The following is a 27,944-nucleotide window of genomic DNA, read 5'->3' as shown; positions in this document are numbered from 1 at the left end:
ATATTTCAGACAGATCAGTTACCAGAGTGGAATGCAATCAGCTTATAGCCATTAACATAGTTAACAGGAAATAAAAGGTACAGTATGAAAGACTGAATTCTCAATGCATATAATTAGAATCTGATATCAAAGGCTGAAAAAATCCCACTAATCACTCTGTGGCTTTCTTTGCAAAGAAGCTACGCACATCTCTGCAAGAAAATAATCTGGGAGGAAATAATAACTAGAAAGGTAAAAGAAGCCTTTACTTTAAAGTGCTACTCATGCTCAGGTATCATCTCATCTCATGATTTACTTATTCACCATTACCAAATCACTTACAATATAAACAGAACTGGTCAGATGGCATAAAAGTTTAAGGTGAACAATTCACAAAATTATCCAGTTCAGCCTATTTGTATCTTGTGATAGGCAGAGACAATAGAAAGAACACAAGAACACATGTATAATTAAAAACAAAACCTTGACAATTTCTACAAAATATGAGCAGCTAATGCAATCTGAAATAATTATACCTCCTGCAATGAATCAAATCAACCAGCCACACAAATTAAGGAAGAAAACTCTCCTTTTCTTAAATATTCAATTTTTGCAGGCCCAGTCTTTTCATACCTCTGGCAGTCCTGATGATAAAAGGATTATTTGGATGGATGATCATGAAGATCAATGAATTGAAGGAAGAACAATGAGCTGTTCTGGGCAAGAGTCTATCCTACCAGTCCCACCAGGCATACCCCAGCCTAAGAGGTGTTTCTGATTTTTTATCACAGTAATGTAACACAATGAGCAAGGCAGTTTTCCTCTTTTAGAAAGATCCCAAATTATTCATGGTTTTACAAATGAGAAGTGACACCTTACTTCACAGAGAAGTGGAAGTGTAGACAGTGAAGCCACTAGAGCAGAGGCTGCTCTTGCTCTGGGTTTCTAGAATGCTTAGTTGTCCATTGCAACATTTTTTGCATGCACTGGGATATGAATATGCAAGTAATACTAGAACAATAGCGTGTTGCCAGTGAGACATCCTGCCAACAAGTGGGAAGTCACACGCTGCACTGACTTCCCTCTCTAATCCGCTGTGAAACACTGTGTTACACAGGACAGAACATGACAGCGCAGAATACAGAGATGCACCATGTATATTGATATGTGGAACGTTATTATAGCCATTTTATAAGCATTATAGGTACCTGAAGTGGCCATAAGTGAGCCGTAGTAATCTCTACAATTGATAGGGTACAATTAATGCAAAATGCTAGGCAGATAAACAAGTCTGGAAAAGCCTTTCTTCTTGGGAAAGACAGGCTCCCATCTAAGCTAGGGTAGCGCACACATGCTGAACTGCAGAAAGAAACCCACATGCTACATGCTCCCACGAGACCATGACATAATTAATGACTCAAAACCAAAGAACTGAAAAGCCAGTGCTCTGGGGACTACTCAGCATTATTTGCAGAAAAGACTCATCCCACCTAAAAGTTACTCATCAAGTCTGAGTTAGTCACCCCAGGCCCTCTTTGTAGTGAGTGGAATCCCCTGGTGAACTGGTACCTCCAGTAGGTCATGTGTCTTAGACGTGTGTCCTAGGACACAGGATGAACAGCTGCAGTGGGCTGAACTGGAAAGCTATTGTGCATTGAGGAGTTAGCAATCCATGTAACAGTTGACCTGAGCGGGCACAGAGCTGCGCTATACTTTGATGCACCATGTTGGGCTGTGCTGCATGTATAAATTGGCCTCCAGGCCTGTGCTGTGCTGCGCTTATCACTTGGCTGCAGGATAAACTTTGTGTCATGGTTTAACCCCAGCCAGCAATTAAGCATCCATGTGGCTGCGCTCACTCCCCCTGCCCCGGTGGGATGGGGGAGAGAATTGGAGGAGTAAGAGTGAGAAACACTCCTGGGTTGAGATAAGAACAGTTTAATAATTGAAAGAAAGTAAAATAGTAATGATAATAATAACATAATAATAATATACAAAGCAAGTGATGCACAATGCAACTGCTCACCACCTGCTGACCGATGCCCAGCCCGTTCCCGAGCAGCGATCGCTGCCCCCCGGCCAACTCCCCCCAGTTTCTATACTAAGCATGACGCCACATGGTATGGAATAGCCCTTTGGCCAGTTTGGATCAACTATTCTGGCTGTGCCCCCTCCTAGCTTCTTGTGCACCTGGCAGAGCATGGGAAGCTGAAAAGTCCTTGACTAGCATAAGCAGTACTTAGCAACAACTAAAACATCAGTGTGTTATCAACATTCTTCTCATCCTAAATCCAACACATCACTACGCCAGCTACTAGGAAGAAAATTAACTCTATCCCAACCAAAACCAGAACACTTTGCCAACTAATTGTAACGGAGGAGCCTGCAGGCAGCTCCCACTTGGCATTGGCAAATATGCCACGTGTGTCCTTGTCTTTATCTTGAAGTGAAGCAGCATGTTCCCATGCTAACATCCTTTTGCTTGACAGCAGAAATGATAAATGGAATTGTTTACTTCTAAGAAAATCCTATCAGAGTCCTAAAGACCACAATGCCAACGAACCTTAGCACGGGTGGGATCAAGTGCAGCATGCCATGCTGTGACTAGAGGTCCATCTCCTGCTGCACAACACTGCGTTCCTAGCATCTGATGGGACGTGAGTGCCACAAAGATGATGAAGGGACTGGAGCATCTCTCCTGTGAGGAAAGGCTGAGAGAGCTGAGTTCAAATATTTTTCTTACTAGGATTGACAATGAACACTTTCACTGGTGCACTGCAACAGTGAATCACCCTCCGGAGGTAGACAGTTCACTCATTATAAAGCTCACACAAGGGTGTCTAACTTCTAGCTGCCCAGGTGAACCTAAATGAACAAATTCTACCTTTGGTGCATGAGTTGACAGTTTATTGATTTAACTTGGGGGGGGGGGGGGTGTTGAACACTTGTATACAAAAACAGCTAATAGCCCTCTGTCTGGAAGGTGGGTAGTTACTAGTGAATACTGCATTGTCTCCAAGAAATGCAGAACAGAATCACCATGCTGAATAAAACTTATATTTACCGTGGAAACCACAGTGAGTTGGAGGAGGGACAGAAGGTGAGATCCTCAGCCTGCAGGCAAGCAAACATGGGACTAGACCCTAAGAAATATGTCTGAGTGAGCAGACCATGGGGAGGCTGGGAGATGGCTGAAGGTTCAGTTCACCTTGGAGCTGGGACACAGCTGGGCAGGCAAAAGGCAGAGCCTATAGCGCATGGGAAGGACTACCACCTTCTCAAGAGGGAGGTGTTGGCTATGTCTACTATGTGGATGCTTAAAAACACAGGGCACTGTAATGAGAGTTTCTGATTGAAAAGTGTAGTAAGGAGAAGGAGAAAGGACTTCTTCCCAGGGAAGGTGATACAGTTGTTATTAGAGCTTTCAGTTGTCCTCGCCTCTTGAAAGCCAGCATCCTTTCAGTCTTTTCATATCAAGCTTTTTACGTCAGGCAGGTTCTGTAGTTTATTTTCCCCAGTGCTTCCCAGCGTTACGTAGCCAAGTTGCTTCTCATAATTTGATATGCGTAAGGCATTTGAAGTATGCTTTTTGACATTCCTAGGTAAAGTATTGTTGAAATAGTAAACATTTGCCATTTTGTTCATCTGTCAAAGATCCTTTGTTGCACGGTGGCAATGTAGGGCATTAAGCTGGAGGTAACTGCTCAAGTTGGACACAGTAATAGCGCTTCTCTGCAGAAACTAAGTCATGTAAATGCAACCACCAGATTACTCCGTAACATGCAAGCTTGTCCATGCCACTGCTAAGTTACATAGCGATCTCAGTTAATCTGTAGGTGAATTTGTTCCCCTGGCACTGCTATCAAAACTAAATTTTAAAGGCAAGTGAGCTGTTTGTCTGAGCAAAATGAACCTAACACAGATTAAACAGATTGTCAGTTGCTTTGCTGGATGGATCCTATAAATACCAGGCAGATACTCGGTTCTTACAATCTCTTTAGTGACTTCATATTTATAAAATGTTGGTCAAACTTAACTTCACAATGTACTTAAAAAAATTTCAAAGCCTAGTTTTCCCAGCTTTTAAATGAAGTCCCATAAACAGTCTGGCACATACACGGGTGCCTGGAAAGGTGACACAGGCAACACATAATTATCAGTGCTGAATGAGGACTTTTGATACCCAAAATCCCACCAAAAGAAGCAAGTGGTGGGTGGAAGCACTGCAAGCTCATGCTTGAACATGGCGTCCAAAACACGTTATGAAACACAGAGCAGCTGATTGCCAGAGATCCTAGTAGAAATATTCCGGCAACTGGACATCCTCACAGACAAAAACTTAGCTCTTCTGTAACATTGAGGAAAACATCTCAAAAGAATGTAAACGGAAGAAGTTCTGCATATTAGTGGCACCCACTTTTGTGCAGGAGCCAAAACAAGATTTATGTGCTTAGTACAGAAGCAATATTCAAAATAGGAGGGATGCTGCTTTGATTACAAGAATGGATTTCACCTTCCAGCTGCATACGTATCATGGTATTTAATCAGCCATGTAGCTGACAGCACTTTAACATTGTACCTCTGTGTATCTGTGACTTGGTAGGAATGCAACGAGTTACTGAATGGATCTTAATCCTCTGAATGTTCAAGTTCTTTTATGGATCACAAGTGAAAGGGACTTGGCTTGCACTAAGTTAAGGACCACACTGTGCTTTAAGTGAGCCATCTCTGTGAGTCTGGAGAATGAAGTCTCTCCATCCATCTATACAGAAGGCGGTAATAATAGAACCTGCTTCAACTGAAAAGACCATCAGTAGATAAGAGACGATACTGAAATCTCTGTATCAAATCAAGCCTGGACTTCCCTGGAGATTCAAACTTGTCAACAAGGGTCTTCATTTGTATCAAGTGTGGTACTAGCTTTTGTGCTTCAGACAACTGCCCACTAGGAAATGCACTAGTCTCCATATGGAGTAAAGCTTGAGTATGCATCAACACAACTCAATTCCTCACCCACGTTTAGTCCTCTTGGTATCTCCCATAGCCACAGCTTGCTCCAGACAGGCCCCCAGTCTGAAGGGACTGACAGACCAAAACCCTGGAGCACGCTAAAGTCCTTCACAAACATAAGTTCAGCTGCAGCCTTTAAGACCAGTGCTGGATTTATGTAAATACATTTTAAATCTAAACTAAACCCCAATGCAGCAAGCTGACTAAAGCCTTCAGTCTGGGATTTCTGCAACTCTGCCTAATTACTGAAAAGATTTGTAAGCTGTGCTTTAATTAGCTGACTCTTGTGTCTGGCCAGTAAGGATGGCTTGAGAGGGAGTAGCAGCTAATCCATAAAGCCATTTTCCACCTCTCTATTAGCATAGGTGAATCTTCTTCACAATGTGCTACCAAGAGGTACTGTCATTACTTGTGATCAGTCGGCACACAGACCTAATTCAAAACCTTCAAACCTTACAGCTGTGAGTGAGCCTTCAGTGGAAATGGAGAGGTCTCCCAGTGATCCTGGCAGGCAAAGCTTCAGCTAACTTACAGGGCAGCAAGACAAGAACTTTTCTGTTCTAGGTGAGACAAGACAGGACTTCCTTCAATCAGGAAGGAGAAGTCCAAGCACTTCTATAGGAGTCCCAGTAAGATGAAATGGGAAAAGCTGTGCCCTGCTGAGGGGATAGCCTAACAGCCCTCTCAGATGCAAGGCCACACTTTTTAATGAACAGCAGAATATTGAGTTAACCTGTCTTGAATTGATTCATTTCAAAAAAGAAAAAAGATACAAAGTAGCAGCCAATTTGTTAAAGCAAACCTATATCAAAATAGTATGCATAACGGAAGTATGTTGTATTATGTTTCCTGTTAACGCTATCTACCACAGATGTTTTTCTCATCTGTCAGATAAGTGGTGAACTTTGGACATTAACATATTTAGAAGGAGGATGATGAACTTGATAACAGTAAGTATGACAGACAGATGCAGTGTGCAAGGGAGTAGATATCCATATAGCATGACATGAACTGATGGCAAAGCACTGAAGGAACAAGTCAATGTGGTAGCATACCATCAGCAAAATGATGAAGGGCAATGACAGTTGCTAGTGCGGTGTTGGCATGTGCACTCAGAGTACAGTTTAACTCCAGCTGGCCCAACTAAAGGGATCATAGTTAAAGACAGAGCAATATGAGCTGACAAGAAATTAGGATGTGCAAAATACAACATAGCATAGAGACATCTGAGCCAATCTAAATGAGATGAGGCAACAGAACTCGCATAGGCATATTTGCACAGCACTTCATTTGGGCTACTTCTCTAACAGACCACACGCTAACAAGAAAGTAGTCTAATACAGAAGAACCATATATATACATACTACATATGCACATACTTTCATATGTAATATTGGGTATCTGAAAGTGAACACAACAATTTTGCAAGATTAAATTGTTTAGGTAATGTGCTGGTTTTGGCTGGGATAGAGTTAATTTTCTTCATAGTAGCTAGTATGGGGCTGTGTTTTGGATTTGGGCTGGAAACAGTGTTGATAACACAGGGACGTTTCAGTCACTGCTGAGCAGTGCTCACACAGAGCCAGGGCCTTTTCTGCCTCTCACCCCACCCCAGCAGTGAGCAGGCTGGTGGTGCACAAGAAGCTGGGAGGGGACACAGCCGGGACAGCTGACCCCAGCTGACCCAAGGGATATCCCACACCACATGACATCATGCTCAGCATATAAACCTGGGGGAAGAAGAAGGAAGGGGAGGACATTTGGAGTGATGGCGTCTGTTTTCCCAAGTCACCATTACCCGTGATGGAGCCCTGCTTTCCTGGAGATGGCTGAACCCCTGCCTGCCCATGGGAAGTGGTGAATGAATTCCTTGTTTTGCTTTGCTTGTGTATGCGGCTTTTGCTTTACCTATTAAACTGTCTTTATCTCAACCCACAAGTTTTCTCACTTTTACTTTTCCAATTCTCTCCCCCATCCCACAGGGGAGAGTGAGCGAGCAGCTGTGTGGGACTTAGTTGTTGGCTGGGGTTAAACCACAACAGGTAAAAAATAATTGTCCTAGGAAACAACCACATTTTAATGACAGTGGCCACTACTAACTACCTCCATGCTTAACATTTGAATTGATATCAATTAACATTGATAACATTTGAATCATGCTATAATATTCAAAGTTTCACATTCTTATAATGTAAAAATGACTTTTATTTTATCACTTTATTATTTGTATCACTTAGAACTGAAATATTCTTGCTTGGTTTCATCCACATGATGAATATCCTTGGACTACTTGAGGCAAATCCCATCAGACATTTGGATTACTCAGTAGAGCTAAGGAGAGGAAATATATCTTCGTAGCTGATGCAATTTTGATTAGTAGCCAAGGATATTTTTAGAATACAGAAGTAGAAACACCAGACAGGAAAAGACTTGTAAAGGAACTCCAGATAAAATAACAGAAATAGAGCAGACATATGCAAAAACCAAACAACTTAGGAGAGCCAGGTAAACCTTTAAACTGTTATGTTCCATACTGTCCTAGTGTTAATAAGACAACAGCAAGATATAGGTATATAAATCTTAACTGATGAAGAACAAACAGCATCTGATACTAGTGCATCTTTGGTTGCCTCCATTTTAGCATCTGACAAGCCTGGTGTTGAAGGAAAGAAATATTAGAGATCTACTTGAATGAGCAATAGAAGGAGAGAGAGAATACAGAATTGGACTGTCACTGTGACCACTGAGAAAGTGGTCAGGGTTGGTCTTCTACTACAATGGCACAGAGGATTACAGAGAAACTATGCATACTACTGGAGAAACACACCCCCTCACAAAAATACCCAAATTACAATAGAAGCAAGCTGAAGAGAAAAAACACTAACAATGGACCAGGAGAAAGACGTACAGTGGATTAAGAATTACTCCGAGCTCTGTGAATGTGAATCAGTGAATCAGTCCTCAAGAAAGACAGAGAAAATGCTGATGGACGTTTTAGATACGTGCTGTGCTAGGAAGACTCGAGAGCCATGACAGAAGGTTATGGAACCAACAGAGATTGCATGAGACATTCCTCCATGCAAATAAGACAATAAGACACAGCTGGCAGAAAATTATTAATAATTTATTTCAATAACCCAGTGGTGATTACAGCTTTACTACAGCTTTACGGTGCAGAGACATTGAGGAATATTCCTGTGGTGTTGTCAAGGTAACCTGCAAGTATGTAGGTGTGCGATTCTGCTGGCATTTATATCAAACGAGGGAGAACTAAGGAAATGAGAGCCAATGTGTGCAGAATCTGTGTTTCCTTACAACTGAAAAAGCTGAGACTTTTAGTTGGAGAGCAAGAAGAGCAGGAGTAAATGTTAGGAGGAACTGTATGCTAGAGCTCACTAATTCCACAGAGATGGAGTCTCCTCCCATGTTTGAGACCAACAGAGCAGGAACAGGGCACAGCCTGGAGAAATCAGGCTACGTTCAGATACACTGCTGAAATACTATGAAAGGATTGACAGCTTCTTTAATTCCCTAAGTGCTACATATACATCTTGTGGTCCTATCTTTAGCATCGGTACTCATGCTACCCACTACATATTTTTGTTATTTCTAATTTAAAATGATGTTTCTGAAGTCTTATTTTAATCATGATTCCTTACCAACTAGAGCACCCACAAGCATTTATTTTTTCATTCACACTACCTTCTTGACCAGTTAATTAAGAGAGGAATGCAAAGAGGTGGTTAACACAAATGAATTTTACTTTGCAAAAGAGGGACAGAGAAGTAGAAGAAGGGGTAAGAGCACACACTCTGCCAGTTACTGAGGCTCCAATGAGATGTGACAACTTGTTGAGCTGTGACCTGTTCCTAACACTGATCCATCCTTGAAAACAAGCTGCTTTTGGCACCAATATGATGCTGGACTGCTTAAAGCCTCTTAAAGCCTCCCTCTCTTCTGCCCACCCTCGTCTTTTACAGGCCTGTCACGGACAGTGGCAGAGCCACACTCACAGAAATCCCTGGGCTTCTCTCTCCCCGCCCCCTAAAAGGGCAGTTTGTCCCATCAACATCCACCAGAACTGTGACTGATTAAGGACAAATTCTGCATAGCCTGGCCCTATATAAGGGGAGAAGAAGAAAAATCTCACGATGATTCACAGCGGTAAAATCTAAAAAAAAGCAGTGTAATGATGCTAGGCAATCTAAAAAGATAAAAAGACAGGGACTCTTAAGGCTCTGTTTTAAAGCCTACATACTGCTAAGTGAAGCTAACTACAAAGCGCTTGCAGTGCTGATGAAACTTGGAATATACAATGAAATAACTCACTTTTTAATAAATCATACTTCTGTGTGTAGCTTTTGAACTCAGCAAAGACACATGATTTCCCACGCATTTCTGGAATACTGCACTGGAACGTTACAAACAGAGATGAAAAAATAATCTTTTCAGTGAGCTTCTATTTACTGTGGAGTACTTTGTTACTTAGTAGTCACTGTATTCTCCACCATTCACCATGTGCAGACAAGGTTCCTGCATTTGACTCAAAGATGCAAAGAGGGCCGATGCAGAATTAAATTCAGTCACAGGCACACAGGAGTAAGCTCTTACCAGGCTCAATGATAACTGTGTCCACTTATGGAGGGACTTCTCCCATGTTCTTAGACCAGAGACATAATGTATACACTTAAACCACATTGATGTCATTCTAATTCACTGCTCTGACACTGCAGAGCAGGGCACTACCTTTTCCAGATTGCAGTATTAGAATTATGCGTAAAAAAAATAAAGAAACAGAAGGTAATCCTGACCAAGCAGCAATTTGCACAGGGTTAATAAGCAAAATGGTTGCACCAGCAGGACCTTCCAAAACAAGCCGCTTTAATTTCGGGACTTCAGAACAATTTACAGACCACTGCAGAAATTCTAAACATATTCTAGAGCCAGGGACAGACCAAAAAAACCCAACTGAATGTGTAATTTATTTAGGCCATAAATAAATGAGCTGTTGAAACACTCAGAAGTAGAATATAGGCAGAAAAAGAATGCCTGGACCACATAAGGCAATCCACACAAAAGCCCTAAAAACCCAGCAGACCTGTTGCAAATCTGGTCCAGAAATGCATAAACTTCAATTTAAAACTGAATTTCCTTCAAGTCTTTCTTAGTGTCTCAGATATTCATCTAAGACTCTGTAAGCCCAAAAAACAAATACAGTGGGCTAAAAAGCAACTCGTGATCTTCAAGGACACCCTAACAAACAAATCTGATTGATTGCTGCCATATACCAACCCCTTCAGCCACATTCACCCACAAATCCCTACAAGACTCAGTCTCACAGTCCCTTTCCAAATACAAGACACCTACGAGTGACAGGCCACACTTCTGAGCCTACAGAATGCATACTGACGCAGCTGAACTGTCCCCCAAAGCAGACTTCAAAATCTTCAGCCACCATCAAGGTGTAGCACTTCTGCAGAAGAGCCCCCTCTGTCACTCACTGTTACCTCATTTACCCAGACACTACTCTGTCCCTTGGGAAGGGGATACCTCTGTACTGCCTAAAAAACCCTCCAGGAGCACAGAGCTCACACAGAGCCACAGAGCCGAGCCATGGCAACATCACTTAGATCATAGAATCACAGAATCGTTTAGGTTGGAAAAGACCTTTAAGATCATCCAGTCCAACCACTAACCAACATTACCAAGTCCACCACTAAACCAATTAAGGGTAGAGTAATAATTTCATGTTTCCTGGCTTGGTGCCTGGATTATTTATAATGAAAGTAAAAACTAGGAATCATTAAGGTTGGAAAGGACCTCTAAGATCATCAGTCCAATCATCAACCCAACACCACCATGCCTACTAAACCATAATGCATGTGATGTCTCGAAGACATCACAGCAGCACCCTTCCTCCTGGGGGATGCTATTAGGATGGACTGCATACGAGTGATACCTTCACGGTACATGGCAAAGACGATATACCAACCCCCACATGGCTTGGGTCAGAGGGCTGCACAGACACTGGCTGAATCTCTGTTTCTGACCAAAAGTTTTGAAATGTTCCAAAGAAGAGGTCTGCTGGACAAACTCTGCCAGCACTGCAAAGTTAGAGGAAGCAGCTAACAAAGAACTGTGTTTATGGAAATGAAACCCCAACAGACGTGATTCAATCCCCTCAACCAGCACCTTGGCAAATCTGCCTGAACACAAATGTGAATCTGCTTTCACAGAATAAAGGGGATGTTAAGTAAAGGGGAAAGGCTGTAGGCAAGCCAGCCTCAGACATTGATCTGAGAAGGGGCTGGGATCACACAGAGGATGTAAGTGGCTGAAACTCAAGATTTTCTGCAAGAAAAAAATTCAGAATAGCTTTTTTCTGCCTAAGAATAGAACTGATTTTAAGAATGTCCTGCACAATGGGAACTCTGAAATATTGTTTTGAAAAACATTTAATAAAGCATTTTGCTCCAAACTGCTGAATGAAACCCTCGAGTGGCTCAGTAAAATGACAATGTCTAGCAATAAATTATACATATATTTGAAAAAATTATAGATAAATGTTCTTTGTTACCTTCACCTGCAGCAAGGAAAATCTACTAATCAGTTAATATTTTCCATTCAGCTTAATAGCTCATACTTTTTAAACAAGACTACAAACTGTACCATGAATACTTCTTTTGCCCATGGGAAGAAATGAACTAGAGAAAGCAATCAAAGATTCTCAGTGTTTGATTTTGCTTTTGCAAAACAACCTAGTTATAAGTCTCTAAGGAGGTATTCTAGAATCAATTGCATTAAGTTATGTTTTGAGAGTCCAACAGCAAGTCAGAATACAAATGAAGCGCAAAAAAGGCATGTTTCCCTTAGTGAAATGCGCACATATTAATAAAAAGGCAATTTGCAATTAATATTATATTGGATTCTGGTCTTGTAGTGTAAAAGTTCAAGTTCTGAAAATTATTTTGAACAATTGAACATTTAGGAACCAAAACACTCTCACTTGTTTTGATCTTTGATTTTAACGTGAAGTCAGAATTAAGATCTATTAGGTCTGTTTCAAATTTGTTTCAGATTCTAGTCTGTTCCCATGATCCCAATCATCCAGGACTTCAGCCATCAGGGGAGCATAGGCTCCATCATGAGGGTATGTGAGCCCTTTCCAGTGACTGAAGATTTGCATCACCAACGAGAAGGAATCTTTTTTTTTAGCACTCTCCACACAGCTGAGGTTGTATTTACAACCTTTTAACTTGGCTGTACATATCACAGATTGAAAATGAGAGAAGCAGGGTCAAAATTCATGTAACCAGAAAAAAGTTATCACCTTGAGCAAAACACACACCTTTGTGGTATATAAAACATGTGCTGCGGAGGGGGTTTGTAGAGAACTCCTTCATACACAGGCCACAAACCGCTTAAAATTCTGAAAAGCGAACTCTTTCCACAGCCATTGGGTCCAGTGATTAGAAGATTCATCCCCTCCTGGACCTACAATAGCAATGAAAATGCAAAGACATTACTATGTATCCATATACATATATACTGACATATGGCACAAGACAGTCTAAGACCCCTACAGGGTGTTACATGAGCATTTATATCAAATTATCAACCCATTTCATTGATTACCTGCACATATTTATGCAACTATTCTGGAAACAGTGGCATTATATATAATATGTGGGCTGAAATAATGAAAATAATTTCTATAATGTCTGAGCATTTCTATAAACTACACTGATTATATCACAATGTCAATATACCACAGTCAGAATCAATTATTCTAAAGCAGATTAGGTCCAAAGGTGTTAACAGCATACAGAGTAGTGCAATGCCCATCAGTGATATTAACCTATGGGAGCCTGATCAAATGATTTGGAAAATGTATTTCACATTGCCCTTTCATGCTTAATTACCAGTGTTATTTTGGGTGTGATGCACTTGGGTTTATTTGTTTGAATATTACCCTGTGTATATATGAGTGTATATTTATGCGTAATCACAACGTCATTGTCTATGCTTCACAGAAATATATTGACCATGTTATATTTTCTGTTGGTTTTGTCTCTTGAGCCAAATGAATGCATATAACTGTCTCCCTGACCATAAAGGTGTAATTTTACAAATCAGAAATTCCTACACTGAAGCCGTTGCAAGTTTTGCTACAGCTAGGCCCTGTCCTCCTAGTTGCTAATTCCTATACCAACAGAGGTGGCAAGAGGAACAGTCTGCTTTAGCTAAATTAAAAGACCTGCTGGAATTATTCATGGTAATATTCTGATAACTTCAACTATTTTTTAAAATAATAACATCTGCACTGGAACATCAGATCACGATATATATGGGAGTAATTCAGTTAGGGTCATCCCTAAAATTGTGAGCAGGTACCGAGTGGTATCTGGAATAGCTTTTTAGAAAGAATACAAGTTTTTAATGAGCAAAGACTCCACAGTTGGGCTTGTGAACTATGCTGTCAACTACTAGTACTCCTCTTTATGGTGATCAAGCAAAACTACAGACTCAATTTTTTCACTGTTGCTGTGAACTCAGACTTTTAAAGGAGCCTACGTGAGTAAAGCATCCCAATTCCACTGAAATTAAGTAAAGATGGATGCAGACTCCCATATACACCTTTGAAAATCTCAGGTTGGTTTTTCACCTGGCAACAGCACCAGAAATCCTCTCTCCTCTTTCTTTGAGCAGGATAAACTACATATGTCTGCCTCTATTGAGCTACTATGCCTACCTTTCTGGACTTCCCCTTTTATCCATATGCTCCTCCAAGTACTTAACATAAGGTACATGAATTCTGTGCTGTTTATGTTAATGTGATGGCAACAATCAGAAGATTCTTGCATATCATCTTACTTTGAAGTTTAGTCTGGAAACCACCACATCGCCATTTGGAGTAATAATAGGAACATTTTCACAAATAATTCCATGATCAACATCAATAACTTTCCCTAGAAAGAAAAAATAATAATAACAATTAGAGTTTGTGAAACCTTTTATTAAGCAATGATACGTGACAGTCTCTGTGCATGGCTGAGAAGTATAAATTGGTGAGTTTCAAACAACTCTTTCACGTGCTTCAGGTTCCCCTAGTGGAAAATCTGGATAATAAATCTTAGCTACTCAGAAAGGCACTGTCAGCAGCAGCCAAGAGTCTGCAATGAATCCTAAATTTGATCATAAATATAATGAACAATATGCATCATAAATATATAATGCACTATAAAGACCTGTTTATTCACATCCTACCTGTATTTATTGTATTTTGTTTTAAATAGGTGGTCAATACCAACCAGCAGAAAAGTTCAAGGACAGCCTTAGCCACAGGCAGACCAGTTTACATTCCCCTGAGGATTTAATTAGAAAATGGAATCTACTTTCACTACCAGCTCTGAAACTTGGAGCCCAGTTCAGTCTCCTCCAGCAATGAGGGCAAAGGAGAAAACACTTAATGGCCTGCTTCCATCTCTTTTTGAAGCCACAGACACTGTAAACGTGTCTTGTAAGTATTTGCAGAAACCCATATGACATTTCACTCCAGTAGCTACACTCACTATTTGGATTTCTGGCGAATTTAAATATACAATCTCAGTCAGGCATTTGGATATGCTGTAAGACAAGAACTTTGAAATAAATTCTTCCAGAAACAGTAAAAAAATGAAACCAACTCTAACTTCTCAGTTGCATGTTAATGGGCTTCTCTAACAGAACCCAAACAGCTGTGCTCCTGGACAAATATCAGAAATTACCTTTACAGACAAGATGCAAAGAAAAGAGATTTCTCTTTGTATTAGAAGACCGCTTATTTTATAACTTAGACTAATCTGAACAAGGAAAAAGGGAACTAAGGAAAAACTGAGTTCATTACAAAAGGATCTGGTAGCATTTCTTTCAGTTAAGGTTAGGTTTACATTTTCCATTAAGAGGCTCTTTGTTCAATTGCTTCGGACTTTGCCAAACTGTAACAACCTGGACAAAAAATTCTGTGCCATGTATCAGCCCAAGCATTGTTTTTTTCCTAAAATAAGTTTTAAATAAAACAGTTCTGTGGTGTCCAACATGAGATTACGGAAAACGAAAGTGTTTTGCTGTTAAAAAAAATATTATTGCAGCCTTCTCATCACATTGAGGCTCTGTTGCCCTCAGACTCCTATGAAGGCACTGGGAGATCAACCACACCAAGCATGTGGTTTTTGACGGGTTCAGAAAAATGCTAACAAATTTGGCCAAGACATACTTTTGTGAAAAAGGGTCACACCAGTCACTCCAACCATATGAATACTTGTGAAGGATATGGCATTCATCTGACTGTGTCTCCACAGAAAATTATCCTTCACAATCTCAAGCAAATTCTGTAAAATTCATTCATGTTTTTGAAGCACTTCAATACGGTGGAGAAATTCTAGTTAAAATAAATCTATGCTAAAAAATAGTATGTTAAGTATTAAGTAAACTTAATTCTCATTTCCTAACTTCACAGTGTTTGCAACTTTAGCATGCTTTTAAAGCACACTTATGTGTAATCAGAAATACAATTTCACAGTATTTGCACAAGATGTACAAAATTCTATTTCAACTTTAAAATCCTGAATTATTAGATACACTATGTATCAGGCAATATTATTATCTGTCAAAAATATTCTAATATATTTCATATATTCACAATGCTCTTATTGACAAGAGTAAATGCAAGGCATAAAACAGACATCACTTAGTTACATAAACTTAGATTGGATGATTCAAAAGGAAGTAAGTAGGATGTGTTCAAAGAGCCTTTGGGGAAGCTGAATATTAAGATTTTTTTTCCCTAACAATGCAGACACATTTTCATATGTGAGCACGTGTATTTTGATCCACATACAAATCCACTCAGCAGGGATTTCTGAAGTATCAAGACCAAAAGAAAGGAGGAAAAACAGTATTACAATGGGACTTGTCATAAAAAGTGTGGAGCCTGTGGCCTAGATTCATCTGGCCTAAATTCCGCGTAAGTCCTCGTGCACAATGCTTTGTGTTGGCTAGCTGCCTCTGAGAGCCTACAACCACTCAGGAGCAAACGCTGGACACCACAACTTAGTTGGAATTCAGGCTGGGTGAAATGTGTGACTAGTGGAATCAAATCTTGGGAAAAGGCTGCAGGGAAAAAGAGGAGTGGGGTATAAGTATACTAGACCAAAAGGGAACGTGAACAGCATGCTTGCATATTTGAACCATATTGGGTTTTGGTTTTAAAGCACAGTTATCTAAAAAGAGCCCCCAAATTACTTTGCTGCTCCAGGAACTACAAACTTTTTCTCTTGTACAGGACAAAATGTAACAGTTATAAAACGCCATTTCTTTTAACGTCAGCCAAATATTACCAAGATCTACAAGATTAAGACACAGCTATTTCCACAGCTATCCACCATGCTGCATCAGACTGTTTGCTGTGAAGAACCATGTCAGAGGACCTTTGAGTAATCTGTGCTGAAGGGCAGCACTGTTGAAGTTGTAGAAAGAAGTTATTTCATAAAGAGCACTCTGGTGCCTTCAACTCTACCGAGGTTTAAGTTTTCAGAAGCCAAAGGGAGGGAATGAGGCTTTTCAACACCACAGAGGGGAGAAGCAGAAGGGGTCTGTTGGGAAAACTGGGAAAAGGACATTGCAAAAGCTGCTCTTAAATACCTCAGAGAGAAGCTGGACACAAGAGGAAGAGAGAGGTGGTACGTAATGGTGTACGATAAGAAATGGATGTACACAGAAAATGCCTTGGGAGGGTGGAGACAGAAAGATAGTGGCACCAGAAAGATACAGGATAGGGACAGGAGGGATAAGATATGTATTGATCAGATCATTTGGGAGGTGAGGGGAAGGGTAAAGTTGTCAGCCCATTTTCAGTTGAAAATTTCCTCTAACTTATGAAAAAATGAGCACAGGCTAATTTTTACTTGCTGAAAACAAAGTAGCATTTTTGTCAAATACTACTGAACCAATCTTGTCTTTCCCTCCTACCCCAAACAAAATAATGCAGTTTGAAGATGAAAATGTTACAGTCTCAGTTTTCTGAAAAAAATTAAGTGTCTGAGGAAAGCAGGCACTGTCCGTGTAAGAATAATAATACCACCACCACCACCAATAATAGTATAGTTGAAACGCCTTTTACATTGAAAGTTTTCACAGAAAACGTTTGAGCAATTTTGTGTATTAGAAAAGCACTGCATAAGCACAGAGTTACAAAATAGCAGAAGGTTAAAATGGAAGGCCACATGGTCTCTGGGGTATTAAGGCTGAGAGGCTGATTTGTTGTGGAAACAAAACCTCTGTTCACCTCCTGTCCCATTGCACCGGCCCCACACACAGGGAAATATATACAAATATGAATTAATTACCTTTGATTTCTAAGGGCCCATTGATGTGTAATTCTGCTTTATCTTCATTCTTGCTGTTGTTCTCAGACTCTTGAATAACAGCAGTTCTTTTGTAGATGCCTCTTTTCACCTCATCAAAGACCGAAAACATGTTGTAGACACGGGCGGTGTAGCCTGCCAGCTCAGTCACCTGAGAAACAGCAAATGCCTCATTTGAGCTATACTTCACAAACAAAATGTTTGGCCAAAGATTCATGAAAAACTTTCCCAGCTATTCTGAGTCAGTTCTTCTCAAATGCTATTCTGGAAGGATCAACAATGTGCCTTTTGACACCTATCAATTTTCATTCCTTGAGATTCTGTGCTAACCCATGTGCCACCCACAGCTCCTACCAGCCAGCAGACAGAGACAGTTTGAGGGGGACAGATTTCACCCAATGTAAGCTATGATATCTCCAGTAAATAGGAGGTTGCAGGGACTGCTCTTTTCCATGGATCCATAGTCTTCAACCAGCAGAGAACAGCTATTAGCATATCTGAAACTAGAGAGCCTATCATAAAAGAGAGAAACAAAATCTCTGCATTTGCCAGCAAAATAAATGTCCGCAGAAGTGAGAAAAATTGGTATCTATAATTATTTATCTTTACTTCACTGTATTTCCAAAACCTCCCATGGGAAAGGTGTGCTTTTCTGTGTCAAACAGGCAGCACCAGGGCATCCTAATCTAAAATACGGTACAAAAAAGAAATTACTCTTCTGTCAAGTGCATGCTAGACTACCAGACCTAAATCTGAGACCTTGGATTAGAACTGGGCATTTTTAAGACAGTGAGGTCTCTTAAAAGGCTTTCTCCTTTTTTTTGGTCCTTTTGTCACAATTTCCACCTGGTGAAGACAGAAACAACAGATCTCTGGACCTGGTAAGTTCCTATTCGTGGGCAGCGACACCACCAAGAGCTTCCAAAGAACTGCCTCCATCTGCTGGGAGCAAAGAATTAAACCCAGGCATCTTATTATAAATATATTATTAGATCGTTTTAAAAGGATGAATTTTCATACTAAATGCAGAGAGCAGGCAAGAATAGCAAGAAAATTACTTCAAGATTATAAAATCATTAGTTTCCTGTGGTTAAACACATATACCCCATGACTGAGTTCACCTGCTATGGGCATACGTAATTCCAATACAAAATCCTCTATAAATTTCACTATTTCAGATTCAGAAGCGAGTGCTAGTTCTGGCCACATGGCCATCACTCCACTGGAGGTTAGCAAATATACAACGTCTCAAAAAACTCAGTTTAAAAATGAGTAATCACTCAATGTTTCAACTCCATCGGCTGTACATTGTTTTGCACTATTGGTAATTGCATGCACAGCTGTGAAAAGCATTGGGCTAACAGCACTTGAGGCAGTATGTAGGTAGCACACAAGAGCTGTATCATCATTCTCCACACTGCAGTACTTCTCGCAATTTCAGCAGGAGCTCGTGCCAGGCCTGAGTGCTCCACACGCTGTCAGCAGTGGCATTTGATGGAGAGAATCCTGCATGTGATGAACAAAACTTGCACCAACCGTGCCCCAGAAGAACATAACTCGCAGTAAGTTTCTAAACCATGACCCTGCAAACTCGCTTTGTCAAAACACCAAGTACTACCATCTAAACTATTGACTTGCAAAGAAAAATTGAGGCCACTTTATCTGCATGCTGAATTACACTGACTGGAAGGAGGCTGCTTTGGTGGATCAGGTGGGCAAGAACTGGAACTTCACTGCCACTTGAAGTGGACTGAAGTACACTGCCCTTTGGAAACTGCCTGAATCATGAAATGGGAAAGACAATGTGGTTGAAGTACCACAGTGTCTCTTGAAGAGAAGATAAATGTAAAATTAAGATGGAAATTCATAGAACTGGTCTTCGATCTCATGCTGTCTGGATTAAAATCTCACCATGTTATAAACAAAGTGCATTTGTTCAGTTGTTCCTACTACTTTGTGGGTATTTTTGTTTCCAAAAAATAAAACCACAATGCTTATGAGACCCCATGTACATTATATGAATGACTTAAATGTTGAAAACAACATAGAAATTACATTAGTGTATAATAGGTTATCTGGTGGTATCTTTAGAGCAGAGGCCAAGCAGGGGAACATCTAAGGGAGCATAGGTCAAAAACACAGTCCATTAGAAGAACTCCTTCTGAAAAAAGCACAGACTCTGGCTTTGTCAGAGTCCTTATCTGAAGGCGCCAAACTACAACTCGTCCTCCAATTTACAAAGCTGTAGCTATTATGGCTGGATTCCAAAAAATGGAATCCATAGTCTTTGATGAGCTGCCTAACTAATGCGTGCTTCTTTGCACTGCACTGGGAAAAGGGGTCCCCACCAAAGGGACAAGCAAAAACCAATTAACAAATGCAGAACCAACATTCAGAAGGAAATGTTAAGGAGAATAACAGTGCTGCCTCACTTTTCTTTTGCTTAGTAGCCAGCACCTAGAGAAACCCCCAAGAGAGACCACAGATGAAAGCCCAACTTTACTGGAATTTGGGTAAGGACCTGAAACAACAGCTCTGATCTTCCAGAAGAACATCTCATACTTCTAGACTATCTGCTGTCCCAAGGTGGACTTTTTCCTGCTAATACTTCCCTACTTTGCAAAATTACTTACAATTTAACAGGTTCACAAGATACTGAAAACAGCCCTACAGTTTAGGTGGCCAGGAAATAAGTATTCAGTTCTCTTTATGTTTCATATAAAACATGACACTCCCAACACTGGAGGCAGACAGCCTGAATTCAGCTCTGTGGTCCAAACAAAGGAGGAATTTGAAACTTTATCACTCACATTCCAAGACCTTCTGTTGCTCTCTGATGCCACCTGAACATAGGTATTAAAAATGGCATTTACATGTTGCACCATACTGGCAGCTGTGCACTTTAGACTCTTTTTGGACTTAACTCTAAAGATCAAACTATCAGTTCAAAGATCTCCATGGATTTAGCTGCAATAGAATTTGCCTTTAAAAATAGCTTTTTTTTTTTTTTTTACATTTTATATTAAATGTAAGTTCTGGTTTCCTTTTTTTTCTCTTCTGTTTCATGTATGTACAGTACCTCTTTGTACGAAGACATAATCCTTTCAATAGCATCTGCTCCAGAGATCAACAAGTTTCGTGATGTAGTAAAAGCTTCGGTTCTTTCACTAACCATTGCCTGTTTCTGGCCATCTTCCAATTCTAAAAGTAAAAAAAGTTTTCTGCTAAAATATTCTTCTGAAAATTACCTCTACAAATTAAATTATGATTAGAATGTGAAATTTAACTCTATGAAGACAACCTTTCAAAAAGAATTGGTGAACGTAACTAGCATAGATAGCTTGGTAACAAAGAATAAGTGGGAGTATATGGAATTGATCTTCTTATGCAAAATATGCTATTCTTTTATACTATGTCTACCTAGATAATTTTCCTTTTAATCTATCATTGTTCAACCTAAATTTTCAAAAATATGAAAAAAGTGGAACCTAAGCAATGATCTGAAACATGTGTAATAGCATTTTTAGTATTTTTGCAACTATTCATTTTCAGTCTTACTTATTTACTGACTTCATGTAACAGGAAACATTCATATTGATGGAAATTTGGCAACATGATTATATTGCTATAAGAAAGCAAGAAGCTCTTTTATTATCAAAGGCATGGTTTAAGTAGGAGACGTCGCTCTCACAACACAGTTTCTCTCTTCATCTGACCCCGGAACAAAGTTGTGATGCTTTGTTTATGACACTGCATCCTATTAGCAAGAAAACTCTTGCTCCAAAGAAAGGAATTGTCTCATAAGAACATGTCAGCAGCAACAGGAAAGGAGAAAACAGCAGCAAAAATTATAGAAGATAGATGAGAAATAAATATGCTTACATTTAACATATCTACATATACTCTTGCTACCACGTGACCTACAGATTTATACAGCATAGTCAACTTGCAATGTTTGCTTTTTGAAGGAATCAAGATTTAAAAAGAAGTGGCTGACTATTTTAAGAGTGACTGTTGTTTCAATGTTAATAGTTGCATCTGCAAAAAAGACAACAATGTGTAGTAAACCACTCTTAAAGATTTTTCACAAACAAGATTTAGAATGAAAGGTCTCAAGGGTTTTCTGCATCACATGACTTTACATATATCTTTATATATTGCTTAAACCTGTTGCAGAATGGGGACTGGATTTTTTTTTTTTTTAAAGTTTGTAAAGTTTTTTTAAAGTTTCTTTTTTAAGCTAAGCTGCTGCTAGACTTCAGACTAGGTAGGGCAATAGGTGGATCCAGTGTGGCAACTCCTGTATTAGCAATTGTTATTAACATCCTTTGTGATGTTTGCACAGTGCTTATGGTCAAGAAAATCTAGTAGGAATTCCCTGCAGGTGTGATGTGACTGTAAATTTTATGGGCTAAGTCAAGCAATGCAAGAGTACAGCAAACAATATTTTTTTACTTGGCGAGTAACTGTCTCACCTCCCTGACAAGACCAGATTCTAGAAATCTGGTGTCTAGAAATCTACATGCAGTACCAAAGCCAGATGTATCTTTCTGTGTTTATTAGTTAAATCTAAATGTTATTTTGTTTTCATTTACACATCCATAAAGGTATCCCAACAGAATTACATCTGAATCACTGAAATACACTACGGATAATTTAGGAAAAACTTTTTTAAAATTCTTACATCATAATTTGGCATATATATATACACCCCATCTACATGTTACTCTTTCTGGCCTCAGATGTTTTTAATAGCAATTTTAATTAATTGAGATACATGTTCAAATCTTTTAGCTTAAATTATACAACATCAGTACACTGTCAACTAGTTGTATGTAATCTAGCCACCTGAGAGACAATGAGAGGCATGCTTTTTTTTTTAAAACAGGACAGAAAACCTCTTGCAAAGGGAGAGATTACAAAACCATTGCTCACGTAGTTCTCCCTATTTTTAAGAGTCATTTCCACTCCAAGAAGAATAAACTTAGGGGATAGAGAGAATTCAGTTAATTCATTAGTAAAAACTAAATTGAAATCAGTTTCTTTTCTCAGAGAACCAATTTTTGCTGATCTTGTTGGGATTATAGCCCATGCAGCCCATGTTACGTAGAACCACCACCATTAAATCATTTAGGAATCCGCTATGGTTTAATTACGCTAATGCAGCATGCCTCCTGTATATAAATGCAGAATTTACTGATGGCTGCTTCCAGCACCCAGGCTAGCTCATCTAGCAAGAGTTTAGAGATCTCTGCAAACCACTGCATTGGGCATTTTAGGCATACTTCTAAGGGTATTTGAAAAAATAAAATTATATAGAAATTATGAGCATTTCACCATTCCAAAACACAAGCTCTTGTATTACATGCCTAACCTACCAAGATTACTTTTCTTGAACTTTTCGTCCAAAACATTTTTCATATGGCTGGCCTCCTGCGATTGAAGAAGTAGTGCATTGTAATAGGGCAGACAGGCTGTCTCTGTTTCATACAGAATCTAACATTTCCCTTTTCATCTTCATTTATGCAATTGATAGTCATACTTGTTTCATAAACAAAGACAAGTGTTCACGGTCTTGCTTCCAAAAATACTTTCCAGAAACTGATGAGAGATGCAACATTAGGAACACCACTCATTTAATACAAAAAGCATGAGAAATGTTATCAAATGGGAATCTTGGCTTTGCCAGTTAATTTCTTCCCTGAAATATGTAACAAAATTAGCAAATTTCAGTCAGAAACATCACCGTCATAGAAGATTTTTTTTTCTTTTTATTGCAGGATTTTTTTTTTTTCTTTTCTTTCTCCCCCTGAAGAAGTGTACGAGATCTATTGCTTTACACCTTTAGTCTCAGGTCTGGTCATGGTACCAGTTTTGTGCATATTCCTGATTCTGGTGATTTATCCTAAAGTAATAAATCCACTATCTGTTCCTTCGGATATGAACAAACTTACATCTGACCTGCTGCATCACAAAGCACTGTTTTCCCAAGCAGGCCAATGGTAAGTTCAGGTCTGCTTGATTCTTTCAACACCTGTTATACTTCGAATTGGTCTTGACAGTGTTGACCTGTCAGTATTATGTTTGCAATCCATCATTATGACGTGCCCCAGGTCTCCATAATAAGCCCCGTGCTTTAACATTTTATGTTGCTGATGGCAAATACTCTTCTGCTTTATAACATGAGCCATCGCTGCATCTTTCTTTTCTCCCACATTTGAAAAGTATTTAACAAAAGAATACTCATGAGTAACAGGAATGTTATTTAGTTTAGCATGAATACAAGTCTTTTTTTTTTCTTATTCATGCTGTAATACCAAGGAGATATTTACAATGAGTGGTTAAACGATCTTTTTCTTGACTGGACTCATTCCCGTCTTAGCAGAAAGACTCTTATCACTTTTTCTGTTGAGCTGATAACCTTCGCTGTGAGGCGAAATGGCTTTGTACAAACTCTTCTGTTTGGAACAGGACCTCCTGATATTTTTGAAGCAGTTACCAGGATGCCAGCCAGGTCCTGATATAGTGCCCTCCTGAGCCATGTGATGGGCAGCGGCTCAGACAGCTGAGCACCCAGCCACGCACCGACACAACTGCAAGTAAGCTAAACCATGTGGGCGCTGCACGAAGTCATTCTTCGAACCAAGCGTGTCCAGTTGGACAGCCTAATTTGGCATACAACTACCACAACCTGAACAGAAAAGAATTCAGTCATTCCTGATTAAATGTACCCAACTTATCCTGATTAAATGCACCAAACTTATCCTTCCGCAGACATTGTAGGTTCTGTGCTCAAAGAATCCTACGGAATTTGTAATGTATTCTATGGTTCTAATTGAACATAAGGAAGCCTGTTGAGGCAAACTTCCCCACTTGTCTTTCACTACCCCTCCTTAATTACATTTCTTTCTGCTCTCCTTTTTTTCTTTTTTTAATAGCATCTGCAACAACAACACTACTTGAGCCTCATTTCACTTCCTGGAAAGTTGCGACAGGATGTCAAAAATGATACCATCCAAGCCTGGAATCTGAATTTCACCTTCTCTTCTCCCAGGGAGTCAGGGAAAAAAAGCGGTTCATAACAGGTCAACGCATGAGAGAATAATTACCTATAATTACACTATGGTTTATGGAAGGAGGAGATAAGCACTCTAGGAAAGTTAATAGTATCATTTTGTAAAGTAGCAGGAGATGCTGCAAAAATCAGCCTGACATCCCAACAGTAGCTAGTGAAAAAGGACTGCAATTATCATTACAATCTCATGTGACATGAGGATCCTCTAAGTCCTGAACTCATGCTGTTTATCAGGCTTGTGTTCAAAGTCAGATCTTTTGCATTGCTCTTTCCTCAGCTGACTTACTATGCTTGAAGGTTATGCACAAGACAGGGACATTGTAACAAAGTCTGTGAATAATAAACAAATATGAATGGCTCTGGGGCAGTACAGTGTTTTGAGGGTGTAACTTCAAAGAAACATTTATAAATTAAGTAAAAAAATTGTATTACCGCCATCTGCAAATCCTGTTGCGGTGATGATGGGCACAGCGACCATAATCATACCACAGCTACTCCAGACATACTTCATCAGGAACTGCTCTATCATGATGTACCATAAACGTTTGGACAAAATAAGATTCATTTGATCTGCCAAAGCCTTGTAGCTTTTCTGCAGTTGTTTCATTTCTACCTACAGTTAAAAAATAAAACATTCATACAATGCAACAAAGATGCACATGTCATACAAGACACATTCACATACGTGCATGAAATAACTGGGTACCCAGAGCTGTGACTTCTGAGTCACATCTGCTGCGTGGTCCTTTATTTTCAGTGCTGCAGTCTCATGGCAAAAGTGCACAACTTTACGGAAGTCAGTGGACCTGGTTCTTATTTACACCATCGTCCCTCGATAGCACATTGGCAGGTTTTCAGGTTTTTTTAAGATCTCTGATATATACAAGAACAACACACAAGGCAGTCACAACAGCTGGTTCTAACAACCAAAATAAGATTGATTCCACATCCTTTTAATGAAGCTGCAGCTGTAGAGTTTCACAGCAACTGACACTCCTCATACTGGAAAGCGTTTGGGGATCAATTATCTCCAACGACAAAGTTGCAGAGCTGATCCCTGAAATGCAACGCTGCTTGGTTTCGCAAGCAGTCTGGAGGAAGAGAGAACTATCCCACGGGGTTTAAGAGGTCAAAGACAGTTGCAAGTCAATATAATATAATGCATTCAGTTCAAGCCTGTATATATGGGAATTGAAAAAATATTTAATTTAGCTGCACTTCAAACATCACCATAGGCAGCTTTTGAGAAGGATTGCTTCTACCAAAATAAACCATTTACATTACATAATCACTGCTCGGACTGAAAGAGTAACACTTCAGGCTGGTTTCCAGCTTTCATTTTCACCTTACACAAAACAACTTTTTTTTCCAAATCGTGTTTGAAATGTGTTACAGCCAAAATTCACTTCTAATAAAAATATGAAGAGCTCCTTAACAAGGTGGTTTTAAAACAAGCCATGAGTTTATGTAACTGTGACTGCTGAAGCACTGTACTTAAGCTATTTTAAGACTCTGGTGACTACATCGTTGCTTAGCTATGTAAAAGAGTGTCAAAGGTTGTAGTGCTCTCTGTGCTGTCACTGCGCTCTCCCCTAGACTTTCTGGTGTGCTCTGGTTGCTAGCATTAAATCCGGTAGTTCATAACCATTGGCAAAAAAAAAAAAAAAAAAAAGCCTGGAAAAGGTAAGTGGAATGGACTGGGTGGGAGAAAAACAGAGATTAGCTCTGCAGAAAAGCACAGGATTCAGCTGCAAAACAGGAACATTGTCAGAGCACAAGGGAACTTCGGCCCGCTCCCCCCAGACAGCGGCTGTGAGACTGCATTTCCCGAGGAAACGGGAAGTGCTAGCTGTAAACAGGTTTAATGTCAGAGGGACCCAGAGTGCTCGGGGAGGGCAGCCGGGGGAGCGCGGCTCAGCTCGGGCGCTGCAGGAGCAACCCCAACGCCCTCCGATTTCCCCCCTCCTTACCTTGTGCCCTCGGTAAAAGGCGATCTCTTCCACGTTGGCAATGATGCGGGAATGCATGAAGCGGAGATGGCCCTTCTTGTGCGCCTCCTCGGCCACCAGCTTGCCAAACTTGGGCGAGCAGGCTTTGAGCACGCGGGCCGTCGCGTAGACGACGAGCCCGGCCAGGAGCGTGGGCCCGAGGGGGTTCGCCCCCCGGGACCGTGCCGTGCGGATGAGGGTGTAGGAGGTGAGCACGACATCCAGGATGGGCTTGGTGAGGTTGGAGTAGAGGTGCGCCACGGACTGCGAGAACATCACGATGTCCTCGGTGAGGGACTGGTCGGGGTTGGCCAGCCGGCCGTCCATGCTGATCACTCTGTAGTAAGTCTGGTTGGCAAAGTAGGTCTCGTAGGCGTGATCCACCAGCCGCGTGCGGAAGGCGAGGGCCAGCTTGCACTCCAGGTACCGTATGGTGCTGTTCACGAAAGTGGCCGGGATTGCAATCATCAGCCATTTGATTAATTTGAAGACAAAGCTCCTGGGCTTTTTCTCCACGATGCTCTTCACAATCTTCCCATCGAGGGCGGCCACGTAGATGGAGAGGAAGGTCCTGGAAACCAGAGCGACCGAGTGGAGGCAGAGCAAGCCCAGCTCGGCGCTCACCAGCTTTGGGAAGAACAGCTTGCGAAGTTCCAGCAGCTGCTTGAAAAACTCCGCGTTCACCGCCGGGGAGGCTCTGCCCCGGCCGCCGGCGGGGCGCGGCGCCTCCCGGCCGCCTTCAGCCGGGCCGGCGTCCTGCGAGCCGCGGGTGCCGCCCGCCCGCTTCAGGCGCCGGCGGATGAGGGGACAGAGGACCCTGAGCCCGTACGCCGCGGCCAGCAGGCACGCAGCCCTCTGCGCGGCGCCCGCCCTGCTCCATGGCAGCCGCCGGGCCGCCGCATGCAGCATGCGGCTCATCCTGCCCCGCCGCGCCGCGCCGCTCCTAGCGACGGCGGCTCACGCCCAGCGGCGAGCGCGGTCCCGCCGGGTCTCCATCGGGCCGCCGCGGCCCCGGCTCCCCGCCGGCCGCCCTGCCCTGGCAGACGCCGACCGAGCCCTGCCTCCGCGGGCCGACCGTCGCCTTCAAAGCGCGGCGCCTCGCACCGCGCAGCCCGGCGCCGCGCAGCCCGCCCCGCCGACCACCATTGGCTGCGCGGCCCCGGCCCCCGCCCCGGGCCCGGCCGCGGCCGCTCGCTCGGTCCCCGGGGTGGCAGCGGGACCCCGGCGCCGGGCCCCGGCGGCACCGCCGATCCCCCGGAGCTCGGCCCGGCTGCGCGGCGGGGCCCCGGCAGCGCCCCGGCTCGCCTCAGGCTGCGGCCGGCCCGGCCCTTCCCTTCCGCCTGCCCTGCGGAGCAGGCACCGCCTCCGGCCCCGGCCGCGCCGGCGGCGCGGGGCGGGGGGGGCCGCGGGGGCGGCGGGGCGGGGGGGGCCAGGGCGCCGCGGCGGGGCCGGGGGGCGAGGGGCAGCCGCGGGCGGCAAATGCGGGCG

At 41.7% G+C, this 27,944-nt stretch overlaps 1 protein-coding gene across 1 annotated transcript in view; it reads right to left on the bottom strand.

Annotated features, from left to right (window-relative positions):
* Window positions 1-27,374, bottom strand: part of ABCD2 (ATP binding cassette subfamily D member 2) — a 43,413-nt gene extending 16,039 nt beyond the window's left edge. Inside the window, exons 1-6 of the mRNA XM_009490400.2 lie at window positions 26,439-27,374; window positions 24,901-25,081; window positions 20,473-20,594; window positions 17,376-17,544; window positions 13,864-13,958; window positions 12,338-12,483 (exon numbers count right to left, since the gene is read on the bottom strand). Of these exons, the coding sequence (XP_009488675.2) occupies window positions 12,338-12,483; window positions 13,864-13,958; window positions 17,376-17,544; window positions 20,473-20,594; window positions 24,901-25,081; window positions 26,439-27,374 (1,649 nt within the window). The remainder of the gene's footprint in view (window positions 1-12,337; window positions 12,484-13,863; window positions 13,959-17,375; window positions 17,545-20,472; window positions 20,595-24,900; window positions 25,082-26,438) is intronic.
* Between the last annotated feature and the right edge of the window lie 570 nt (window positions 27,375-27,944).

Source organism: Pelecanus crispus, chromosome 1, assembly GCF_030463565.1.
Source record: "Pelecanus crispus isolate bPelCri1 chromosome 1, bPelCri1.pri, whole genome shotgun sequence".
NCBI classification, from domain to species: Eukaryota; Metazoa; Chordata; class Aves; order Pelecaniformes; family Pelecanidae; genus Pelecanus; species Pelecanus crispus.
This window is presented reverse-complemented; position numbering and strand designations above follow the sequence as displayed.